Source organism: Xyrauchen texanus, chromosome 1 (genome assembly GCF_025860055.1).
Source record: "Xyrauchen texanus isolate HMW12.3.18 chromosome 1, RBS_HiC_50CHRs, whole genome shotgun sequence".
NCBI classification, from domain to species: domain Eukaryota; kingdom Metazoa; phylum Chordata; class Actinopteri; order Cypriniformes; family Catostomidae; genus Xyrauchen; species Xyrauchen texanus.
Window position 1 is genome coordinate 7,151,368 of NC_068276.1, and position 25,002 is coordinate 7,176,369.

General features: G+C 42.7%; 1 protein-coding gene across 1 annotated transcript; it reads left to right on the top strand.

Moving 5' to 3' along the window:
* The first annotated feature begins 583 nt into the window (after positions 1–583).
* Positions 584–24,000, top strand: LOC127650180 (protein mono-ADP-ribosyltransferase PARP14-like). The gene is made up of 15 exons (XM_052135434.1): positions 584–857; positions 1,033–1,160; positions 6,284–7,804; positions 7,912–8,148; positions 9,501–9,722; positions 9,879–9,936; positions 10,145–10,288; positions 10,395–10,454; positions 12,039–12,215; positions 12,317–12,499; positions 12,614–13,050; positions 13,971–14,208; positions 14,333–14,469; positions 22,448–22,628; positions 22,736–24,000. The coding sequence occupies exons 1-15, from the start codon at positions 689–691 to the stop codon at positions 23,014–23,016; spliced, it is 4,173 nt and encodes a 1,390-aa protein (XP_051991394.1). The 5' UTR covers positions 584–688; the 3' UTR covers positions 23,017–24,000.
* Positions 24,001–25,002: the final 1,002 nt, after the last annotated feature.

A 25,002-nucleotide genomic window follows, 5' to 3' on the forward strand; every position in this document is an offset into this window, starting at 1 on the left:
AAGTAAATGGTGATCAGACCATTCATCAGATCTTTTGTAGTTCCAAAAATCACATAAAGGAAAACTCCAGTGCTTAAATCCATGTCTTCAGAAGTGATATGATAGGTGTGGGTGAGAAACAGGCCAGTATTTAAGTCAATTTTTTTTATCTAAATCTCCACTTCACTTTTACATCTGAAAGTCACATGTGACTAAATTAATTTCTGTGGTAATCAACATTATTCCACAAATGTACAAATTTGTAAAATGCAAAAGAAATATCCATTTCAAGATCAATATGATTCTTTATACTGTAAATATTTTAGGGATTTGCACAGCAGCAAGAGTAAAATGCAGAACATTTTAAACACACTAGTTCAGTGATAATTATTAGGAAGTGTTCCCTGTCAAAAAAGAAATGTGCAATGTTTCTGCTTTCAAATGCTTCTGGGGAGCGCCTTAAAATAAGTTAAATAACATTCAAGTTTCAAAACATTTCACCAGGTATCTCACAGTCAGATTTTGCAATTGGTAGTCCGTAGTTGAGAACGATCTCTTTGAGTTATGTTAATGGTATAGATAAATGTTTTTGTGCCACGACACTATTTTACAGCATCAGGTGTAAGCGGGAGGACTGGCCATGGAAACTGGTATCTACCTATTATGAACTAAAAGTGAAAGTAACTCAGGGTCTGTATTCAGATTGAATATGGAAAACTACCAGCATGCTCTGTTTTTTGAAGCAAAGGATATTTCAGATGGTACACTTAAACTAATAAAACAGCACTTTCAAATCAGGAGAAAATCTGGAGGGGGTGAGTGTGAAGTCCAAAAAGTGGGTGACAGTATCTACAAGATATGTTTTAGGAAGAAAGAAGGTGAGCAGCTTTGTATTTATTTTACTTTTTCATCTCTCTTTCAACCAGGTCATAATTGTTGGCATATTGACATACAGTAGCTTGCGTAATCTCAATATGTAGTATTAGTACTGTAATATTATTAAATGTATTATTATGACAATTCATACTCATCAAAATGCATTTGAATTCAAAGCCCAGGAAAGAGTACTAAGCCAAAAAGATCACTTCATCCTTCTACCAGGACAAGAGGAAATTTGTGTTTCGTTAAGCCGTGATCATGTTGCTGAAAGCAACAAACAACCCAAAGCATCTGATCAACAGGTTCGTTGCACAGTTGTCAAACAACAATTAGGTTCAGATTTGCTTACTGTAGTAATGGTTCATTTGCACTGCTAGTCTTGGTGATGATACAATGTGGATAAACCTGTTTTCCCAGAGGGCAAGAGAGAAACATTCTTGCTTGAACATTTCTCGGAAACCACACACATGGAGCAGAATGTCACATTTAAATGAAGAGGAACTGTTAAATGCAATAAACTCAAAACATTGCTTTTCATTAATAACTTGTGGAAATTGTGCCACAATAAAAAGCACAATTATTGTGTAGTGCTGATTACATCTTCATTGAAAAACATTCAGTGGGGATATTTAAAGAATACATTGCTGAATTTATGCCAGAATGCAAAATGTAATCCACTCAGCTTTATTGCATTCTATTGAGTGACACTTTACACTTTTTGAAAGTTAAATGTTAATTTACTCACCCTCATGCCATCCCAAATATATATGACTTTCTTTCTTCTGCAGAACACAAATGAATATTTTTAGAAGAATATCTCAGCTCTGTAGGCTTACACAATACAAGTGAATGGTGGCCAGAATTCTGAAGGTCCAAATATCACATAAAGGCAGCATAAAAGTAATCTATTCATCTCCAGTGGTTTATTCAATGTCTTCTGAAGCAATCCAATCGGCTTTGGGTGAGAACAGACCAAAATGTAACTCCTTTTTTACTGTAAATATTGACAGGTGTCTCCTTGGCTATCAGGATTTCAAGCTTGATTACACTCCCTATAGCGCCATCTAGTGGTCTGCGCATGCACCAGTATTAGTGTAATCAAGCTTGAAATCCTGATTGTGCCTAGAGACTGTGTAGGGCTCACAATTTTGGAGCGGGTGTGTTCACTAGCAATAATTAACACTTATCACAGACAACCATCAATCATTACAATAAAAGAGCATTGTAAGAGCATTAGAATCAATGTTACATGGGCACCAATTTATGTAGGCTCAAAGGTTGGTTAGATCAGTTTTACTATCAAATATAAATTAATAATTAATGTTTATTAATTAGTCAAAATTCTATCCTCGGGGCACCACTCTTTGATAAGAGAAAAATGATAGTAAGTGACTGATCAAGTCTCATAAACTTCTACCATGCAGATTGAGTATTCTGATCGAGAATCAAAATAATCAAAAAGGTAGTTGATAGTCAAATCGTTGCATATGAACCCAACAGTAATCTGGTTACAGTTGGCTTCGAACAACAACAATTTAACAATACTGAAGTAATGTTGGAGTTCTTGACGTGGCAGAGGCTGGCTTCAACACAATATTCAAACAAACAAGGAATACTTATTATAATATAATAAGATTTATTATAATCAAACAATAATGAACATTGTCAATACTAAATGAATATAATACAAAAACATAAAATGGAAATCCTAAACTAAATGGTGGAGCTATATGCTAGTGTATGTGTGTCTCGAGTCGGTAACCAAGACACAAAATGGCGGACTAAACTCCTCGTGAGGAACTAGTCAAAATGGAGGGCTAGGCCGGAAAGGGCGGAGTTTTTGTTAAGAAGATGACGTCATCGGTCATCGGCCGCTTTTGACCGATGACGTCCGAGATCGAGTTCATGGGCGGGACTTCCATCCGGTTGCGATGCATTCTGGGAAATGGAGTTCAATGTCTCCCCTTTGATCATAGAACAAAGGGCCATGCTGTCTCTGCTGCCATTTTCAGTGGGGCAAGGCCCTACAACTGCAATGACAAGATGTAAAAAGGAGTTATATTTTAGTTTGTTTCACCCAAAACCGATTGGATCGCTTCAGAAGTCATTGATTAAACTGAAGATGTATTGCTTACTTTTATGATGCCTTTTTTTTATATATATATATATATATATATATATATATTTGAACCTTCTGAATTCTGGCCACCATTCACTTGCTTTGTATGGACCAACAGAGTTGAAATATTATTCTAAAAATCTTCATCTGGGATGGCATGAGGGTGAGTAAATGATAAGACAATTTCATTTTTGGGTGAACTATTCCTTCGTTTGTTCCATTACACTATCAATACCTAACATCTTGCACATTTGTTACTGAAATATGAATCATCCTATGACATTGCACCAGATAGTTAAAAATCTTCAATGGTGTGCCAACATCCCTCACCGATTTCAGTAGCGATTACCTCTGTCTAGTTGAGAAGTTGGCAGACAGAATTTGCATGTCCCGCCTCCGGACATACGGGTATAAAGGCAGGGAAATGCGTCTGTTTTTTCATGTATGCAGCGAGCTGCGAGTCACACACCTGTTCCTCTACCTCTGAGCGATACTGCTATTGGATCTACGGCGCACTTCAGCGGCTTTCTCCTTCTCTGCAAGGCAGTGCAGTGTGCCCCTGGGTGCTTCGACAGCGCAAAACTTAAAAGAGTGTTTTGATAAAAGAGTGATTTTCTTTAAAAGAGTACTTTCCTTTAAAAGAGCAATACACAGCGGTGTTGAACGTCCTTTTCAGGACGCATCTTTATAACGATGCCTTTCCGCACCTGTGTAGTTCCTGGATGCGGTAGAGTGCTCTCCGCTTCAGACGGCCACAAGCGCTGTCTCATGTGTCTGGGATGCGATCACACTGTTTGCAGATGGTTCATGTTCTCACTGCGAGAGCATGACCATGGCAACGTTGTGGTCGTGGCTTTCCTTCAACCGAAGGAACGCCACTCCAGCCGCCCCCCCGTGTCGTTCCTTGTTCCCACAGGATTGAGGATGATGCGGCTGGCGATGGAGGTGATCTGGGGATGGCAGCAGGCTCAGTTTCGCCGGGTACGCCCCCGCAAGCCACCCGCCCCCCTGCATGCTCATTGACTCCCGTCCGGGCTTCACCTCACAGTCAGCCTGCCTATCCTCTGGAGCCCCTCGAGCTGGATGAGCTCACCGCTGCATCGGAGAGCGGTCCGGCATCTGACGCGGGTGACTCGTCTGGGCAGCCGCCCAGTTGTCTGACATGCTTGCCCGGGCTGCCACCAGCGTGGGGCTTGACTGGAACCCTCCATCATCCCCAAAGCCGTCGCGGCTGGATGACTGGTTCCTGGGGTCTTCGCGCAGCTCACAGCCATGCCCCCCCCCGGTCCCTTTCTTCCTGGAGGTGCATGATGAGCTGACGACTCCATGGAGCACACCCCTCTGCACTCGTCACAAAGCCCCTAGCTCATCCGCTCTCACTACCCTCGACGGCGGAGCGGCCCACAGGTACACGGCGATTCCCCAAGTGGATAGGGTGCTTGCGATCCACCTATGCCCCGAAAACATCGCCATCTGGCGGGGTCGCCCTGTGCTTCCCTCCAAGGCCTGTAGGACGACGTCGTCATTGGCCGCCAAAGCCTACAGCGTCACCAGACAGGCTGCTTCCGCCCTGCATGCCATGGCCCTCCTGCAAGTGCACCAGGCCAAGGCACTCAAAGATCTGCATGAGGGTAGTCCTGATCCCGACGTACTGCATGAACTGCACTCAGTGACCGACCACGAAGGCCACAGTGCAGTCACTCGGGCAGGCGATGGCCACACTTGTGGTTCAGGAACGTAATTTGTGGCTGAACTTGGTTGAGATGCGTGAGACTGACAAGACACGCTTTCTCGACGCCTCTGTCTCCCAGTTTGGCCTCTTCGGGAACACCGTTGAGGACTTCACCCAGCAGTTCTCCGCGGTGAAAAAGCAGGGCAAAGCTCTGTCTGCTCGCCGAGCACACTCAACAAGGAGTGTTGCGTCCTCATGGGCACTGGCCAGAGGCATCTCCCTGGCAGAAATATGCAGAGCAGTGGGTTGGGCAACACCTAATACCTTTGCGAGATTTTACAATCTCAGGGTAGAGTCAGTTTCGTTCCGTGTTTTCTCAGGTCCGAGCCAGTAGAACTCCTCCCTAGCCCTCTGGGTCCGCAATTCAGCTGAGGAATTCGCCGACCCAATCCCCTGCGGGTACTCAGATCTACCCTGTACTGGAATAGGTGCTCCACAGGTCAGGGCTCCTACGTGGACTTTCCCCCTGTGTGTATTTTCAGCAGTACGGTCCCCTTATGAGCGGATCCGCGTCTCCCTTGGGCGTCGCCGTGTCTGTAGAAACTTCTGAGGTGGGATCTACCACCACACCACTTCCCACATGTGACCTAAAAGCCCATGAGGTGTATGTCACCACTCTTACCCCCCTCCCCCACCCCCTCTCTCTGGGCAGGTGTGGTCTCCGCAGGGTCTTTTCCCCCTGAAAGAATAGGAAACTGGGTAAGACCCCCTTCCCCAAAGCGTGTAAGGGCCCCAGCCGTTGACTCTATGCAAGAAACATAGAGAGAAAAGAGGCCCGGCTAGGCTCAGCCCATTCCCAGGTTGGCAAGTGTCGCCTTGTTCCCCTGTCTAGGGTAACTATAAGGATTCCGATGACTTTATGGGGCATTGGGGGAAGGGTACGTGCAGTCTGATACAGCTGGTCGTTTTGGCACGTCAAGTACCTGCCCGCTCCTGTGTCAGCAGTACACGTACACGGCTCAGCGCATGGCGTGATTTAAATTGGACACCTAGTGCCGCTTCTTCGACACAACATCGAAGTGAGCGACAGTCGGGGAATGTCTAGGTTACGGATGTAACCTCCATTCCCTGATGGAGGGAACGAGACGTTGTGTCCTCCCGGCCACGTTGCTGAGCTGAGCCACTGTTGTGGCCGGACCATTTCCAGCTCCTCAGAAAAATCCTGAATGAAACAGACGCGTTTCCCCACCTTTATACCCGTATGTCTGGGTGTGGGACATGCAAATTCTGTCTGCCAACTTCTCATTGGCCTTTTTTCATAGATCAGAGGTATATTCGGCGCTCAAGAGAGACCCCTAGTGTCGTTTCTTTGACACAACGTCTCATTCCCTCCATCAGGGAACCGAGGTTACATAGGTAACCTAGACGTTTTGTTTTTCATTGTGGCACAGTTTCCAAAGGTTATTCATGACGTTTTGAGTGTATTGTATTTAACATTATTAATTTTAACGCAGCATGAATTCAGTTCCATACACACTCTATGAACTGCTGTGATAGAATTGTCTTGCTTATTCATTATGAAGCATTATCTACATACCATTCATAAATGTCACCATCATTTGTCCTTCATTTAGACACATGCAAGTGCTAAAAATGTGGAGAAAGTTTTTAAACTGGAGCCTTATCTTCTACACTACTTCAGTGAATGCACAAAGGCGACTTCAGACTTAGAGCAACGACTATCTTTGCTCTCCAGCACCTTTCAGATCCACACTGAGACTGAGGAGATAGTGGTAGTAAGGGACCAGGCAGCTCAAGACAGTTGTCCCCTAAAAAAATGGGAGTTTTCAGTTGAGCAAGTGCTTGAGGAGCTACAGAACCAATATACTATCCACTTTGAGGTTGAAACAGACAGATTGGTAATTTTACAAGAAAACTCTTTCCTCTTCAATGAGAACCTAAAAATATATAATGAAGATGAAGCATGTTTAGCTGTTGTGGTTGGAGAGAGCAACCAGGTGGAAAATATTTTAAAATTTGTAGATACCTTGCAGGCCAAACAGCAGGTTCAAACCGAGTGTGCCATATCTGAGAAACAATTTGCCCTTGTGAGAGAACAGTTTGAACAGATCAGAAAGTCTAGTTTCTCTGCCATTACGATCAAACAAAAAAGTCCAGGCATTCTGACTTTGAAGGGTCCAGAGAAAGATGTTCATGCTGGAGAAAAGGAGCTTTTAAAGTTAGCAAGAGGAGTTAAAGAAAAGAGGATCCTGTTGCATCACACACTAATGACCTTCTTGGCATCAAGTGATGGAATACAGCACTTCCAAAACCGATTTCAGCAGTGCCTCCGCAGCCCAGTTATGCTTGAGACCACAGGTTCAGATCTCCTTCTGTTGAGTTTGTCAGACGGAGCACTACAGGAGGCTGCTGCTGCCATGCAGAGAGAACTGTGTTTTGAGACTGTAACTCTGGAGCAGACTGACAAGCAGTCATCTGGATTTAATACACTGAAGAAGGCTTTGAGCGAAGCCGTCCAACAAGCCAATCGTGGAGGTGTTAAAGTGGAGCTTAGCTATCAGCGCAGCTCAATTTCTGACCCCAGAATCAATGTGCAACTTGTGGGCTACACTACTGAAGTTTGTAGGCTGAAGAACATCTTGTTAGAATACAAACAAAACCATGAGAACACCCATCACTGCCTGCCTCTTCCCATGACAGAGATGGTAAAACACTTCTTTGAGATTTTGTCACTAGTTGGAGTGAAGAAGAGTACTGTGGAAATCAATCCAACATGTACACCTTCCCCATGTGTCCACCTCACCGGACCTCGTTGTGAAGTTGAATGTTTAAAGGAATCCCTTGAGTCAGCCTTAAAGACACTTTTCACTAAACGATTTGTGGTAAATGGACCTGGAGTTCAACCATTTTTTCAAGGGGAAGGTATGGAGACTGTGAAACTATCACAGACTTCTTTTATGGTTCGGATACTGCCCATTGATGAGGGACAAAAAGGTAGTAAAGTGTCGAAAGACACAAGTTTTACCAGTCTCCAGAACTTACCAAATACTGCATCTATACAACCAATGCAGACCAATTACTCTGAAAAAGTGATCCACATTAAACTGGTGATTGGTGGTCTTGAGGAACAGCAGGTAAGACTTATGAAGACCAGGAACTAATTTCAAATGAATTAGCCTGAGTAAATAACCTCCCAAGCACCCATTCTAAGTCATTTTTTTGATTTCCGTCATTAATATAGGCTGATGTGTTTGTTGCTCCAATGATAAAAATGAACTTAACATCAACAATGGTTGGATCTTGCCTATTGCAAAAAGCAGGACAACAGCTTCAGAGTAATTTCAATAGTGCCAAGGGACAGCGTACACTTACGCCTGGAGATGTGCTGGAGGTTGATGGGACACCAACATTGGGATGCTCTAAGATTTTCTTCATGGAATGTGTACCCAAAGGTGGAATAAATTACAATAGCGGACAAGTAAGAGACATACCCACTTTTATAAACACAACATTATGTGCTATGACAGTGCGCAATATCTTATCCACTTTTCTTGAGAATGCTTAATCTAAGTAAAACTTTTGTGCCTGGCAATGCGCTACTGGGCATCAGTAGGTATCAGTGGGGATATTTGTGAAAATATATGCGAGGACCATGTAAATTAAGTGCCACAAAGTTTTACTTGCTATTTTTTGAGAAATATGTAATTGCGCTTAAGATGTCGAACCATGTCTACTCTCAGTGCAAATAAACATCTGTGCATTAGCATGTTGGGGATGTTCCTGACAGGCCTTGCAGTCTGATTTTTGGGAAAACTGTAAGTCCGATCAGTTAGAAAAGATACAGTACAGAACACAATGTCAGAACAGTGTGAAGATCTGTGCCGAGTTTGGTGGATATAGAACGTTCTAGGAGGAGTTACAATTAATTATTTTGGTCTTGGTTTAGGGATTTTATTAAAAAGCCTGAACAATGTCTTAGAATTACAGTATGTTGGCTATACTTACATTCTCTATAATGTAGGAGTCCACATCCAGTTAGTCTTGATGCACATAGACCGATATTAAAAAAGAATCAAGGATGAGTTGTGGTAATACTGTTACAAACCACCCAGCTCAAGGCAGAGTAACATGAAGGGGAGACCACGTGTGGATAAGAGTTAAACAAAAAATATTTTTTATTTTAAAGGGAAAAAAAACAATCTAAATATGTAATAAGAAAAGGAAATAAAAAGAAAAACTAAATCAAGAATCAGAAAAAATCAACAGAAACAAATAAAGGTGCTGGTGAGGGGAGACAAAGACACTGAGGAGAAGGGCCTTTTTATAAGCCTGCTCAATCCAGGACTCATCAGGTAACTCATTGCACCTGTTTCTAGACTCCACCCTGTAAAAGATACAACCCCATCTAATGAACAAAATTAGCATCCATACCCAGGGCCATAACAATACAAAGGTCTACAAAAAGATTAAAGGCATAGTTCACCCAAAAATAAAAATTCTCTCATCATTTACTCACCCTCATGCCATCCCAGATGTGTATGACTTTTCTTCTTCTTAACACAAATTAGGTTTTTTATAATAATATTTCAGCTCTGTAGGTTCATACAGTGTGAGTGAATGGGTGCCAAAAATTTTAAGCTCCAAAAAGCACATAAAGGCATCATAAAAGTAATCCATACAACTCCAGTGTTTTAATCCATATTTTCAGAAGTGATAAGTGTGGTTTAAGTCTTTTTGCTTGCTTGAAATTCTTCTCCCTGCCAGTAGGCAGTTATTTTGGCAGTTGAATTGATAGGCTAATGTACTTTTGATGTCATGAACTTGTCATAGGCACTACAATCTGGACTTGGCCAAGTTCTGGCGCTATGTGAGCAGCACTCCTGGGATTCTGTTGCATTGCCAATAATTGGACCTGGTTTAGCGCTGTCAATACCTGTCAAAGATGCCATTAAAATTCTCACTGATGAGATCGAAAAGTTTCTATATGGATCCACTGGTTCCCTCCACACCATTTTCATCCCAATAATGCCTAGATACACTCATTCTGAAGAGGTAAAAACCTTAATGCAACTATCTTTACCTGAATGTGTGATTGGCTATGGCTATTTGAGCAATTAAAGATAACATATACTTGTAATTATACACATGTAATTAAGTTTTCTACCGTCTATGCAATAATGTTTACAATATTTTGGAAATATTTTGCAGATGTTCCAGACAGTCTGTAACACTCTGAGTGCAAAAATGGTGGACAACACAGGGCAAGGCAAGAATGTCTGATAAAAAAATTATAAATATCATCTTATTATCAATATATAGATATAATTTATCATGCACAAATAAAAGAATAACATTTTGAACACCCAGTTACCAATTCTACAATATTTAAACCCTATTATGTTATGTAAATATTACATAAGTGCAGCCCTGGAAAGGATTTCATACATTTGCTTGTCTTTTGCTGGTCGCTACAGCTCTTTTCCACTCACTGACAACTGACCTTGATGAGGTCGTCATGACAGTAGATGGGATTCAGCTCCATCTAGTGTTTGGTGACATCACCAATGAGACAACGGATGCCATTGTCAACACTACTGATTTTAAAGACTTTCAAACAGGTTAAGTTCTCACAATTGACTTATACAAATCTATTTCAGATATGATCAAATATTTAGACAGATTTGATTTATTAATTGGGATCTGATCAAATCTATAATTTTTCAGGAGTGTGTAAAGACATCCTCACTAAGGCAGGATCACAAGTCCAGGCTAATCTGACTGGGGGTAAGCACAATGAATCATGTTTCTTTCACCTGTAATGCAAGGTGATGTTGTCCGATAGACCAAAAAGTATGCATTAAGTGTCCCTGTGGAAGCCTTTCTAAATCTTAATAGCCATTTTTTTCAGTGTACATTATTGGATTGTACAATAAATGTAAACAACATGGCTGCTTCAGATGCATTCAGCATAATTGTATTATTTTAGCATGAAAAACTATACTTTTATACTTTTATAAAAATACTTTTTATAAATGTATACATAAAGTTTCACATAAAAGAAGATTAGATTGCCTTTTGAACTATCAAAAACCAGTAAACATAAAAAAAAAATGCTAAATCAATATTTTGTGAGACCACTTTTGCCTTCAAAACAGCACCATTTCCCCCAGGTACACCTGGACACAGTTTTACTTGGTTGTTGACAGAAAGGATATTCCAAGCTTCTTGGAGAATTCACCACTATTTAGGCTCAGTTGCTTCTGCCTCTTCATGTAACCCCAGACTCGATGTTCAGTGGGGGGCTCTGTGGGGGTCATGCAATCTGTTGCAGGGCTCCCTGTTCTTCTATTCTATTTGCAAAGTAAATGTTTGGGAGTCTAAAATGTACATTTCAATTTGATTCAATAAAGCTGAAGATATAAATAACCATCTTAAGACAAGACTTTTGCACAGTACTGTATAAATATACATATACTGTATATATATATATATATATATATATATATATATATATATATATATATATATACACACACTGTATAGTTGAGACCATAAGTTTGCATTCCCCTTTTCACACCTCTTTCAGAATAATAAAATATATAATCAATAAAATAAAATAAAATATAAAATAATTAAATGTGATGGTCACGCGGGGTCCTCTGGGAATGATCGATTGTTGTTTTACCATAAAAGTTAAAATATTGTCTGGTTAAACACAATATAGAGTAAATTCTCACTGTGAACTATAAGGTAATTCATATTTTTTACCTTTAAAAAACATCCATCCATCCATCCATCCATCTTCAACCGCTTATCCGAAGTCGGGTCGCGGGGGCAGCTGCTCCAGCAGGGGGCCCCAAACTTCCCTATCCCGAGCCACATTAACCAGCTCTGACTGGGCGACCCCGAGGCGTTCCCAGGCCAGTGTGGAGATGTAATCTCTCCACCTAGTCCTGGGTCTTCCCCGAGGCCTGTTGTTGATTTGACAAAGATTCAGTTGATTTGTTTAAAAAACATATCTTTTAAAAATAGTTTTTTTTTTTACAGTCTAGTCTGTTCATCTTTTGTATTGAGTATTACAAAAGGAGAAATACAAATACAGATGTGATCTCCAAAGTCGGCTGTAAATAAAGAAATAAACAACAACAGAATAAAGATAAAAATACTTAAAGATATTACACTGAAGTTGCCAATATGTTTTATTTTTTAATTGCTCACTGTACTAATACAATCAGGACACTACAAATAAATTATTCAGTGTCCTATAGAGGATGTCCATTTAACAACCAAAATAAGTTCAAAGCAGCAATAATATGACACATGCCATGCACTAACACTATCCTTGTATATAATGTATATGATCTTCAGTTCAGGTACAGCGTGGACAGATCTTCACGACCCAGCCAGGAGGATTCCCCTGTAAGCTGATCATACATGTGTGTGGACAGAGGGATGCGAGTGTCATCAAAACCTTGGCTAAAGACATAGTGGTTCACTGTGAGGGCGGAAGCTACCAGTCAGTGGCCATTCCTGCTATCTGCGCTGGTCAGTATAGCTACATTATTACTTTATAACATAGATAGCAAAATAATAAACTGGACAATGTTGCCCACTCACATGTCCATTTAAACTACTGGGCTGTGAAGGAAAAGGAGGTTTGGATCCAAGTGTGGTGGCCAAGTCCATTCTAGAGGGAGTAAAAGATGCTGTTCAAGGAGCTAACTTTCGATATCTCAAAACGGTTCGCATCATTCTACTGAAGATTCACGTTTTTCTGGAGTTTAAAGCAATGGCACAGCAAATATTCAGCATTAACACACAGCTGACAGGTGAGGACAAATATGAGCCATGAAGAGGCGATATCATTTATTTGTCTGATACATTATTACTTATCTTATTTATCTCACAAGTCACTGTCAATATGGTACTTGCACCTTTTTCAGCTCCTTCAACTCTTGTAGCTTTCCATGCATCCACCAGAGGGCCACCCACTACAGGGGCCAGTGTATCAATGAGAGAGCGTCAATCACAGTCTTTACCACCATCTCTCAACTTAAGTTCTCTTGTGATGTCTTTGCCTGTCACTCAGTCCACAGCTTCTTTTCTAGTCATTGGATTTACAGATGATGATGTGTCTCATGCCTGCCGACAACTTAAACGGGCATATGACAACCAGTGTTCTACACAATCTTTCTCCTCTGAGGATGTTGGATGTCTCACTGATGATGAGGTGGACCAGCTGCGCTCAAAACTAAATTCATTGCACCTGCAGATGCAACAGAGCAATGCAGATAACTGGGTAGTGTCAGGGCTGAAGGATGGAGTGAACGAGTTTACGAATGAACTGGTTAGACTGATACAAAGTGCACTTCGTAGGCAGGTGAGAAATAGAATGGAACAAGAAGATATGGTTAAATATGATATTTTTCATATATATATATATATATATATATATATGTGTGTGTGTAGCCATTTAATAAACTTAGTAACAAAGTATGATAAAAAGAAATCATGAATACATTATTTATCCATCACTTTAATAATTGATGACTAACCATCCTGTAGGGTAGACTATCACATTCTTAAAAGGAACGGTTCACCCAAAAATTAAAATGACCTCGTTCTTTATTCACCCTCCTGCCATACCAGATGTGTATGACTTTCTTTCTTCTGCAAAAACATAAATTATGATTTTTAAAAGAATATCTCATCTCTGTAGGTCCATACAGTGAAAGTGAATGGTGGTCAGAACTTTGAACCTCAAACAGACACATAAAAAAACATAAAGTTTCCATACGACTGCAGTGGTTAACTCCTTGTGTTCAGAAGTGATATGATAGGTGTGGGTATGAAACAGAACAATATAAAAAAAATTTTTTTACTATAAATCTCCACTTTCACTTTTACATTCTTCTTCTTTTGGGGCTGGCCAAATGGGGAGATTTATAGTAAAGAAATGAATTAAACATTGATCAGATTCTTGCTCACACCTATCATACCACTTCTGAAGAAATGGATTTAACCACTGGAGTCGTATGGATTCTTTTTATGCTGCCTTTTTGTCCTTCTTAAATATCCATAATTCTGGTCACCATTCACTTGCACTGTATGGACCTACAGAGCTGAGATATTCTTCTAAAAATCTTCATTTGTGTTCAGAAGAAGAAAGAAAGTCATACACATCTGGGATGGGATGAGGGTGAATGAATGAGAGAATTTTCTATTTTGCGTGAACTGTCCCTTAAAATAAATAAATGCCCATTTTTGCATGGCCTAATTTACAGTTTATCTAACTCAAAGGTAAGGGAACGGGATCAGGAAAACCTCTTCACCAAAGTCACATGGTGCATTCTGGGAAAACACGGCGTTTGGCAGAAGGTAGCCAAAGAAATTAATCTTAAGCTTGAGATGGGGGATGTAAAAGAGGGAATTGTTGATGCACAGGGTGTGAAATGGACTGTGAATTTGAGAAAGATGGTGGGCACAGCATGTGGGACAGGACAGGTGACCAAACTCAAAAGACTGGAGAACCTTCCAGGTGAGGCGTCTTTCATGATATCATTTCAATGTAATCTAGGTTTACGATGTAAAATGAAACTTGCTTGATTATAATGAACATAAATAAACAGTAGACACTCACTTGACTCTGATCTGCATTTCAGATTTCTCTTTGCCCATCTACTGGGACAACATGAGTCAAAGTGAGGTCCCAAAGGAGATTAACCTAGATCAGTCATCTGAGGAGTATAAGAGGGTGAAAACAGACTTCAAGAAGACAGCCCAAAAAACAGTGCTCAAGGTACGAAAATTGTATGAAAGGAAAACTCTCAGTTAAATACAAATAAAGCTACAGTCTCATGCTAACACTGTCACGGTTTCGTGTCACCCGCACCATGTTTCGTGTCACCTGCACTGTGTTTGGCGTCATCTGCAAGTCAAGTCAAGTCAAGTCAATTTTATTGGTATAGCGCCTTTCACAACACACATCGTTTCAAAGCAGCTTTACAGAATATCAGCATTAACAGACGATAAAACTGTAATGTCTATAAAGTCGATTAATCATCTGCACCATGTTTCGCGTCATCTGCACCGTGTTTCGTGTTCTCCGCCCCGTGTTTTCTGTTTCACCTGTCACTAGTCACTTTCCATGTCATGCTCCCTTGTTGTCCGCCCATGTTTTCTGTTTTACCGTGCACGCTCCCTGTCATGTCTTCCGTGTTGTCCACCCGTGTTTCACTGTCTCTGTGAAAACTACACTTCCCTTCTTCCCGTCGTTTCCGGCCCTGTCTGCGTGTTATTGTCATTATTACAGTCTGTCATTTTGTCATTACCGTGTCTCTTTATTTAAACCCTGCTGTTTTCCCTTCCCGTTGTCGTGCGTTGACGTTTCATGTTTTCGCTTATGTCGTTTATGACTCTCTCTCTCTCTGTTCGTGTTCCCAGCCAGTGTGTCTGTTCTTCCAAGGTTACCCTTCAGTCGTCTCAGGTTTACCCTACCCTCTGTGGATGTGCGCTGCCCAGTCACTCCTGTACCCCTCCTGTGTTCCAGCCTGTATTTTAGTTTCCTTTTCCCATCGTGGACCTTTTACTTTGTTCCTGAGTTTGTTTATTTTTGTTCTTACTAAATAAAACCGCACTTGGATCCTAATCACTCGTCTGACTCCTCCTGTCCCACACAAGTCATTACAGAACGCACGACCACCATGGATCCAGCGGTTTTACTAGCCAGATACCACCTGCTCTGTTTAAAACAAGAAGACCGTCCTATTGAGGCCCACATCCGCGACTTTCTTAGTCTGGCGACTGTCGCGGACTTCCCAGACTCCTCCCTTGTGGTCTTCTTCAGAGAAAACCTGAGTGGCTGGCTGAAGGAGCAGCTGCCACCGGCATCGCGCGGCTGGACTCTCCACGACTACCTGGAGGTGACCTTATTGTTGTGCGGCTCATCATTCACTGTGGGCCTTGCTGAGAAGGACCCTACCTCTCCACCCACTGTGGAGACCCTTCAGCCGTCCCGGGCTCTCCCTGTCATGCCTACCCCGGTCTGCAAGCCAGAGCCTACGCCTGCCCCGGCCAGCGAGCCTGAAGCCACGCCAACCAGGAACAGCGTTCCAGCATCGCCAGTCGCCTTCCATGAGCCAGCGCGGCCCACTTCGTCTGCCCAGAGGAGGGAGAGAAGACGGGCTTCCGCCTCCCGGCCCGCACCTGCCCCGGTCTGCGAGCCAGAGCCCACGCATGTCACGGTGAGCGAGCTAGAGCCCACGCATGTCACTGTGAGCGAGCCTGAGTCCTTGTCAGCCACGGTGAGCGAGCCTGAGCCCTCGACCGTCCCCGAGCCAGCGCCTGTAGCCTCAGACGTCAGTGAGCCAGTGCCGATAGCCTCAAACGTCAATGAGCCAGTGCCTGTAGCCTCAGATGTCCGTGAGCCAGCGCCTGTAGCCTCGACCGTCCCTAAGCCAGCGCCTGTAGCCTCGACCGTCCCTGAGCCAGCGTCTGTAGCCTCGACCGTCCCTGAGCCAGCGCCTGTAGCCTCGACCGTCCCTGAGCCAGTGCCTGAAGCCTCGACCGTCCAAGAGCCAGTGCCAGTAGCCGTAACCGTCCAAGAGCCAGTACCTGAAGCCTCGACCGTCCAAGAGCCAGTGCCAGTAGCCATGACCGTCCAAGAGCCAGTGCCAGTAGCCATGTCTGTCCAAGAGCCAGTGCCTGAAGCCTCGACCGTCCAAGAGCCAGTGCCAGTAGCCATGTCTGTCCAAGAGCCAGCGCCAGTAGCCGTGACCGTCCAAGAGCCAGCGCCAGTAGCCGTGACCGTCCAAGAGCCAGTGCCAGTGGTCGTGCCCTTCCAGGGCTCCTCCTCCCGAGCCTTCAAGGGCTCCGCCTCTCAAGCCTCTCGAGCTTTCCAGAGCTCCGCCTCCCAAGTCTCTCAAGTCTCTCGAGTCTTCTAGGGCTCCTCCTCCCGAGTTTCCCGAGCTTTCCAGAGCTCCGCCTTCTGAGCTTTCCAGAGCTCCGCCTTCTGGGCTTTCCAGAGCCCCGCCTTCCGGGCTTTCCAGAGCCCCGCCTTCCAAGCTTCCTGAGCTTTCCAGAGCTCCGCCTCCCGAGCTTTCCAGCGCTCCGCCCTCCGAGCTTCCCAGAGCTCCACCTCTCAAGCCTCTCGAGCTTTCTAGGGCTCCGCCTCTCAAGTCTCTCAAGCCTGCCGGGGCTCCGCCCCTCGAGTCTCCCGAGCCTTCCACGGCTCTTCTTCCCGAGCCTCCTATGGCTCCGCCTCCTGAGCCTCCTTCGGCTCTGCTCCCAGAGACTCCAGAGCTTTCTAGGGCCCCACCTCTCGATCATCCTACAGCTCCGCCTCCCAGGCCCCCTACGGCTCCGCCTCCCGGGCCCCCTGCAGCTCCGCCTCCCGAGCCTCCTTCGGAGCCTCCTACGGCTTTGCTCCCAGAGACTCCAGAGCTTTCTAGGGCCCCACCTCTCGAGCCTTCCAGGACTCCGCCTCTCGAGCCTTCCAGGGCTCCGCCTCTCAAGTCTCTCGAGCCTCTCAGGGCTCCGCCCCTCAAGCCACTCGAGTCTTCCAGGGCTCCGCCCCTCAAGCCTCTCGAGCCTTCCTGGGCTCCGCCTCTCAAGCCTCTCGGGCCTTCCAGGGCTCCGCCTCTCAAGCCTCTCGGGCCTTCCAGGGCTCCGCCTCTTAAGCCTCTCGAGCCTTCCAGGGCCCCGCCTCTCAAGCCTTCCAGGGCTCCGCCTCCAGAGCCTCTCGAGCCTTCCACGGCCCTCCTCCTACGGCTCCACCTCCCGAGCCTCCGACGGCTACACCTCCAGAGCCTCCTACGGCTCCACCTCCCGGGCCTCCTACGGCTTTGCCCCCCCGAGCCTCCTAGGGCTCCGCCTCCCAAGCACCCTGAGCCTCTAGCGCCTCCTACGGCACTACCTCCCTCGGCTCCGCCACCAGAGCCTCTCGAGCCTTCCATGGCCCTTCTCCCCGAGCCTCCTACGGCTCCGCCTCCCGAGCCTCCTACGGCTACACCTCCAGAGCCTCCTACGGCTCCGCCTCCCGGGCCTCCTACGGCTTCGCCCCCCGAGCCTCCTAGGGCTCCGCCTCCCGAGCACCCTGAGCCTCTAGCGCCTCCTACGGCGCCATCTCCCTCAGCTCCACCGCTAGAGCCACCCTCAGCTCCGCCCCCGAAGCCTCCCTCAGCCTCACCTCCCTCAGCCTCGCCTCCGACGCCTCCTAGGTCCTTCCTGGCTCCACCACTCCCGGCTCGGCCTCCGGAGCCCCCCACGGCCCTGCCTACGCCTCTTTGGCGTCGCCTCCCAAGTCTTCTACGGCTCCGCCTCCGAAGTCCTCCCTGGCTCCGCTTCACACGGCTCCGCCTGCCTCTGTCCTGCGGCCACCTCCCAGGTCTCCTGTACCGGTCCCTGCCCAGAGGCCAGCTCCCAGGCCACCCAAACCAGCTCCTGCCCCATGGCCAGCTCCCAGACCCCCTAATCTGGTGCTCGCCTCATGGCCAGCTCCCGAGCCCCTCAGGCCTATCCCCACATTGTGGCCGCCTTCCAGGCCTCCTGAACCTGCCCCTGCCCGGTTGACGCCCCCCAGGCCGCCGGGCCCGGTCCCCTTCACACACCCCCATAGACTGCCTGCCAGCCCTCTGTGCCACCCCGGTCCTCCTGTCTGCCCTTTGTACCCCCGTAGTCTGTCTCAACGCCCCTTGTGTCCCCCATGGTTTATTTGCCTGCCCCTGAGTCTACCCCCTCTCTCCTGGGTTCCTCATTCCTTTTTTTTGTTCATTTTAAGACCGTCTGGAATCCGGTCTTTTTGAGGGGTGATTATGTCACGGTTTCGTGTCACCCGCACCATGTTTCGTGTCACCTGCACTGTGTTTGGCATCATCTGCACCATGTTTCGCGTTGTCTGCACCGCGTTTCGTGTTCTCCGCCCCGTGTTTTCTGTTTCACCCGTCACTAGTCACTTTCCATGTCACGCTCCCTTGTTGTCCGCCCGTGTTTTCTGTTTTACCGTGCACGCTCCCTGTCATGTCTTCCGTGTTGTCCACCCGTGTTTCACTGTCTCTGTGAAAACTACACTTCCCTTCTTCCCGTCGTTTCCGGCCCTGTCTGCGTGTTATTGTCCGCACCTGTCTGTCATTTTGTCATTACCGTGTCTCTTTATTTAAACCCCGCTGTTTTCCCTTCCCGTTGTCATGCGTTGACGTTTCATGTTTTCGCTTATGTCGTTTATGACTCTCTCTCTCTCTCTGTTCGTGTTCCCTGCCAGTGTGTCTGTTCTTCCAAGGTTACCTTCAGTCGTCTCAGGTTTACCCTACCCTCTGTGGATGTGCGCTGCCCAGTCACTCCTGCACCCCTCCTGTGTTCCAGCCTGTATTTTAGTTTCCTTTTCCCATCGTGGACCTTTTACTTTGTTCCTGAGTTTGTTTATTTTTGTTCTTACTAAATAAAACCGCACTTGGATCCTAATCACTCGTCTGACTCCTCCTGTCCCACACAAGTCATTACAAACACGTATAATATTTAGACGTTATGGCTAAATATTTTTCATCATTTATGGATGGGACAGGTGGAACATGTCCCCACCACTTTTTGGAAAAGCTTTCATCAGGGATGTGTCTAATACAGGGGAAACATCTACAGTTCTTGATCAAGAGTAAATCATTTCCATTTATTCTTGTGCTCATCACCCCATTAACTTTAATTGTAAGTGCATTCATGTAAACAAATTTTCCATGTTTATGGTAATCGACAGTATGCCACAGATGGAAAGAGTTTGTTGTATTTAACATGGATTATTCCTTTATATAAACTTTATATATAAATATATAAAAATAGATATACCTGAACATGGTCAAACTTGTATTTTAGTATTAGAGTTAGTGTATATAGCAGGGTTTCCCAAAAAATATTTAACGGTGTGTAGCTGACAATGGCAATGACGATGACGATGTGTAGGACCCAAGTGCAGATTTATTACCAAAATGATGATAGTACAAGAAACCCTATCTACATTTACATTTATGCATTTGGCAGACGCTTTTATCCAAAGCACTTACAGTGCACTTTTTACAGGGACAATACCCCTGGAGCAACCTGGAGTTAAGTGCCTTGCTCAAGGACACAATGGTTGTGGCTGTGGGGATCGAACCAGTGACCTTCTGATTACCGGTTATGTGCTTTAGCCCACTACGCCGCCACCACCACTCCATATCTAAATCTAAATCTATATCTATACCTATACCCGTGAACATGAACTAAACTAGACATAAACTTGAAACAGTAACTTGAAACTAGACTAAGAACAGGACATGACTAGGGCTCTGTTACACAAGCTAACATCAATACTAGACCAGAGACAATCGCAAACACGAGGGCTTAATTACATGGACATGGGGAAACATGAGCCAATGAACAAACAGAACTCTAAACAAGATAACAAAGCAATGAACAAAAACCAATGGCAAACTAGAACTGATAACAAAGTAATCAAACAATGAACCAATGAAAACAAGACACATGAACATGGAGGGAAAAAACAGGACATCACATGACTAGGAAACAGGAACTTAACAAGAATTTCAACATAAAAGTACACAAACAAAAGACAACGAATGTGACAAAATGTGATAGAAATGACAATGCTAAATTAAATAAAATGTACAATAAATATGGCTGTCAATCGAATCAATTGATATTAATAAGTGTCGATTAATTATTCGCTATTAATTGCATATCAATGTTTACTGAGAAATAAAGATAATTTAGTATATAATAATTGATGAATGAGATAAATCAAGCTTCAACTGCACCTTATACAGAATATATGTATGGGTCGGGAATTAATTATGTAATTATTTTTCGATGTTTTTCATATAGTTAATCACACTAAATTAACACATTAAATCGACAGCCCTGATAATAAATGTAAAAATGATATTGTAAGTTAATTGAATTAAAATGAGACTGTAGGAACCCCTCAACTATAGTAATTATAATCTGTGTATATTAAAGGAATATTAAATTTTTTCATTATTATAATACAGTATAATCATTATTTACTTGAACTGAATCTTTATTGCCATTCTTATGGAAATCTGTATTTGGCCCTCCACAATGTGGAATAGCATAAAAGACAATAAAAAAACATGCAAGCACTCACACTCAGTACTCTGCCTTATGCCACCACATAAATATGAAACAAAATAAAATAAACAAGCTTCAATATACCAAATGCATTAAAAAGTAAATGACAATTACGTAGCATAAAAAGGACAGATAAAAAAGCATAAATAAAAACCTACAAAACCCTGAATAAAAACCTTAGAGCAATTAATTGTTTAATAGCACGATTGAAGATGGAACAAAATATCTTGTAAAGACATTCTTAGTGTCTTCCTGATGGCAATTTATAAAGTTTTTATACTCACCCTTACAGTGACATGCACAGACCTTAGTAGGGACTGGGGCGGAAGGATAAAAAAGGGCACTGATTTTTTTATGAGTAGTTATAAATATAATAATACATAATAAATATTTAACTAATTTCTTTGCTTTTTGAGTATTTAACCATTGTCATGTATATACAGTACATACAAACTGTATATACAGTATATACAGTTTTCATTTTTCCTTTATCACAAATAATAGCCTATTCTGTTATATTTCTCAAAAAAAGGACCATAGTAATACACTTATTTATTTGTACATTTTTTCAGACGTGGTCTGTGATAACCCCATTTTTATGACACGTGACATAGTAAAACCATGGTATTTTTAAAGTACCTTGGAGTACCATGACAGTATCATGAAATATGAACATGATCAATCATTCAGTACCATGGCATTACCCTGGTAACGTGGTGCATGGTGCGAAGGCGCGATGAGAAAGTGTGGGCGCGAGGCGATCGACTGTGTTCCGCGAATGCTGCAGGAACCTTGAATAACATATAACATGTGAGTAAGGGCAGCCGGTGGAGTTTCTGGTGCCCCCTAGGGAATTGGTGCCATACGCAAACATAATATGCATATAGGGAGCGTCGGTACTGTGTGGTATACTAATGGTATTTTTCTGAAAGTGATTAGTCTAATGGGCAATGGCTTATTAGTTAAAAAAAAAAAAGTGAAAACTGGCTTTGGCTGAACCTGACAGCTCCTTCAGTTTATGTCAATATTCTATAAAAGACTAATTTAATTTAAATCACTAAAAGCGGTGCGACCACTTCCATTACAATAATTAAATCTGTCTAAACTAGTGGTATGCGATGTCGGATGAACATACAACACAAAGAAATCTCATAATAACACATTATTAATGTTATTGTGAGATTATAACAAGATAGTAATTTTATTTTGTTTAACAATTTTAATTTAATTATTAAAATGTATACCCTTTATCTGGATGACCAAAAGGACACCTTTAGAGTTTGTCCTGTTCTGTGCACGTCTTGAGCACAATTATGCCATCTGAAACTTGAAATATGACTTGAGTCATATAGATTACCTTTATGCTGCCTTTATTTCCTTTTTGGAGCTTGAAAGTTTTGGACCCAATTGGCATGCATTGTATGGACATATTGACATCATATCGCCTTCAATATTTCGTTGTTTGTCTTCCACAGAAGAAAGAGAGACATACAAGTTTGAGATGGCATTAAAGTAATTCAGATTGAGAACTGTCATTTTTAGGTGAACTATCTCTTTAAGAACCATAGATGTGAGTGGGAAGTCCTACAAGGTTTTATTTATATACAAAAGTTGTTTCTGTGTTTGTGCATTTATAATAACAGATTTCACGTATCCAGAATGTGCATCTCCGGCGGTTATACGAGGCTCGCAAAAAAGAGCTGGAGATCAGGAATGGTTCCATTGTAAGATCAGGCGAGAAGATCCTATATCACGGCACAACGGAGACAGCTTGCAAATCCATCATTAATTCTAACTTCAACCGCAATTTTGCTGGACAAAATGGTAATTTCTGTTTTTGAAGGTTTAAAATGTTTTTTGTTGTGTCTGATTATTTGGCTTGTTGTGTCTGACTCGACTAACTCATGGCCCTTTATTTATACACTTCTCAGCAACTTTATATGGTATTGGAACATACTTTGCTGTGAATGCTAGCTACTCTGCCCAACCTGTCTATGCGGCTCCTGCCACAAATGGCACCCAACTCATGTTTGTGGCCCGTGTGCTTACGGGTTATTACGACCAGGGTCAGAAGGACATGAGGACACCTCCCATTCGCCTGACCCCCGACCATCCCTTTGACAGCGTGGTGGATAACATGCAGAACCCCACCATGTTTGTCGTTTTCCACGACTGTCAGGCCTACCCAGACTACCTTATCACATTTAAATGAACTTGGCTGGCTCTCTGTTAAAATGTACTTCTCAGCACTGAATGAGTAAAAAGCGTTTTTGCTAACATCACTTGTGTAAACACAGCTCAAATAGAAGCTGTCTCTTCTCCAAAATATGTCTTTTATATACCTTCAGGTCTATCTACCATCACTCCAGAAATTAACTAAAGCCATTGGAATGCCTTTTGGCGATACTCCAGCACTGCCTTCTGAGTTCTCATGTCAAATTGAATCCATCTTGGCAGTCATTAATCTGGTTTGCATAATTCTAAAGTTACAGTTACGCTCATCAAACAATGGAAGGTCTGGATTTCATTCGATGGAATGTAAAAGGTAAATTTTGGATTAAACGTTTTTGAAAAAAGAGGTTGTATTGTAAGAAAAGTTACACATAAATAATTTTTATTGCTTACTCTTATAATGTTTGAGTCACATCTCCTCGCCATTTGTTTTAATGAGTCTATACAACTTAAAGAAGCAGTTTTAGGAAAAAATATATTCTATTAAAATGTTATTACCTTATTGTATTCATGAATTATCTACCTGTCCTGACAGCACATATCCCACAAAGCAATTTGTGACACACTTTGTCAAGTATGAGTCTTCTTTGGATAAATTCACCTACGTATGTACAATACCAGTGAAATGCTTCGACACTCTTACTCATTTTATATTATTATTTATCACATGTTTCCTTTTAATAGGAAGGAAAGTATGCAGTGACAAAAAACAGGCACATTGTTGAGTGCACAAATGTAATAAATAGTCCTAAATGTAAACATATTTGTCCTTGAATATAATTAAGGGTCTAAATGGAGTAATGGTAACACTTTAATGTAAAGTTCCCTATGTTAAAAGGTTATGAAAAGGTTTTATTGATAACTATTCATTTTCAAATGCATTAGAAATCATATGCAGTTACACCAAGAGGCGTAATTAGGCTGACTGGCATGCAGTACTTGACAAATAGTGGTAGATTTTGAACTCGGATGTTATTAATGTTTAATAAACAATTATTCATACCTATTTTAACCAAAAACATGTCATGTCATTTTTCGTGTTTTATGTATTTATTTATTTCCATTCTTAATGTAATTATTCAGTAAAATGTGCGAGAAGGGTGTTTGGTATATTTTAGTTAAGTTAGTTTAAGTTTGACTTAATTGTGATTGGTAATCTTTATTTACTTTACAAATAGGCAAGAGTCTTCAGTAAAGAAATTGATCATCAGCTATTTCCTCTGTTTAATTGAGATAAATATATGGGGTTATATATAGACAAAAGTTTGGAATAATGTACAGATTTTGCTCTTATGGTAAGAAATTGGTACTTTTATTCACCAAAGTGGCATTCAACTGATCACAATGTATAGTCAGGACATTACTAACATGAAAATGAACTATTACAATTTGAAAAAATAAAAATAAAATAAATGTTCATAACTTAAGCTACTTCAAAGAGCTCTCATCAGAAAATCCTCCACATGCAGCAATGACAGCTTTGCAGATCCTTGTTATTCTTGCTGTCAGTTTGTCCAGTTAGTCAGGTGACATTTCACCCCACACTTCCGGTAGCACTTGCCATAGATGTGGTTTCTCTTCTTGCACATAGTGTCAGGTCTATGTGTGAATCATGTAAAAAGACTTTATCTGCTATTTTATCTGATTTCACATGTCTGTTACTCACCACACTCTGTAAGCCTGGAAGTCTTACGTAATAGAGAGTTCAAGTTTAAACAAACTAGAAGTGAGATAGTAATTCTGTGGAATGTTTCAACAAGGACAATTAGACAATTCATTCTGCTGTTTTGTAAGTGTGATTTTCTGCAACACACGTACATTTTTTCAGCTTTACTTGACATAAAGAGACATATGCAATGGTAATAAAACATAAATAAAAAAAGAAATTCCTATGTCTTTCTGGTTCAACATCATTAGAATTTGGATGTGCAATGAGAGAGGTCATGAGGGCAGGATCTAATAGCAG

Bases quoted from the DNA above. Each gene is read 5' to 3' on its own strand.
- LOC127650180 (XM_052135434.1), top strand. From the start codon at position 689: ATGGAAAACTACCAGCATGCTCTGTTTTTTGAAGCAAAGGATATTTCA. The intron at 858-1,032 runs GTGAGCAGCTTT...TTGAATTCAAAG, and splicing joins ATGTTTTAGGAAGAAAGAAG to CCCAGGAAAGAGTACTAAGC. The intron at 9,937-10,144 runs GCAAGAATGTCT...TGGTCGCTACAG, and splicing joins GGTGGACAACACAGGGCAAG to CTCTTTTCCACTCACTGACA.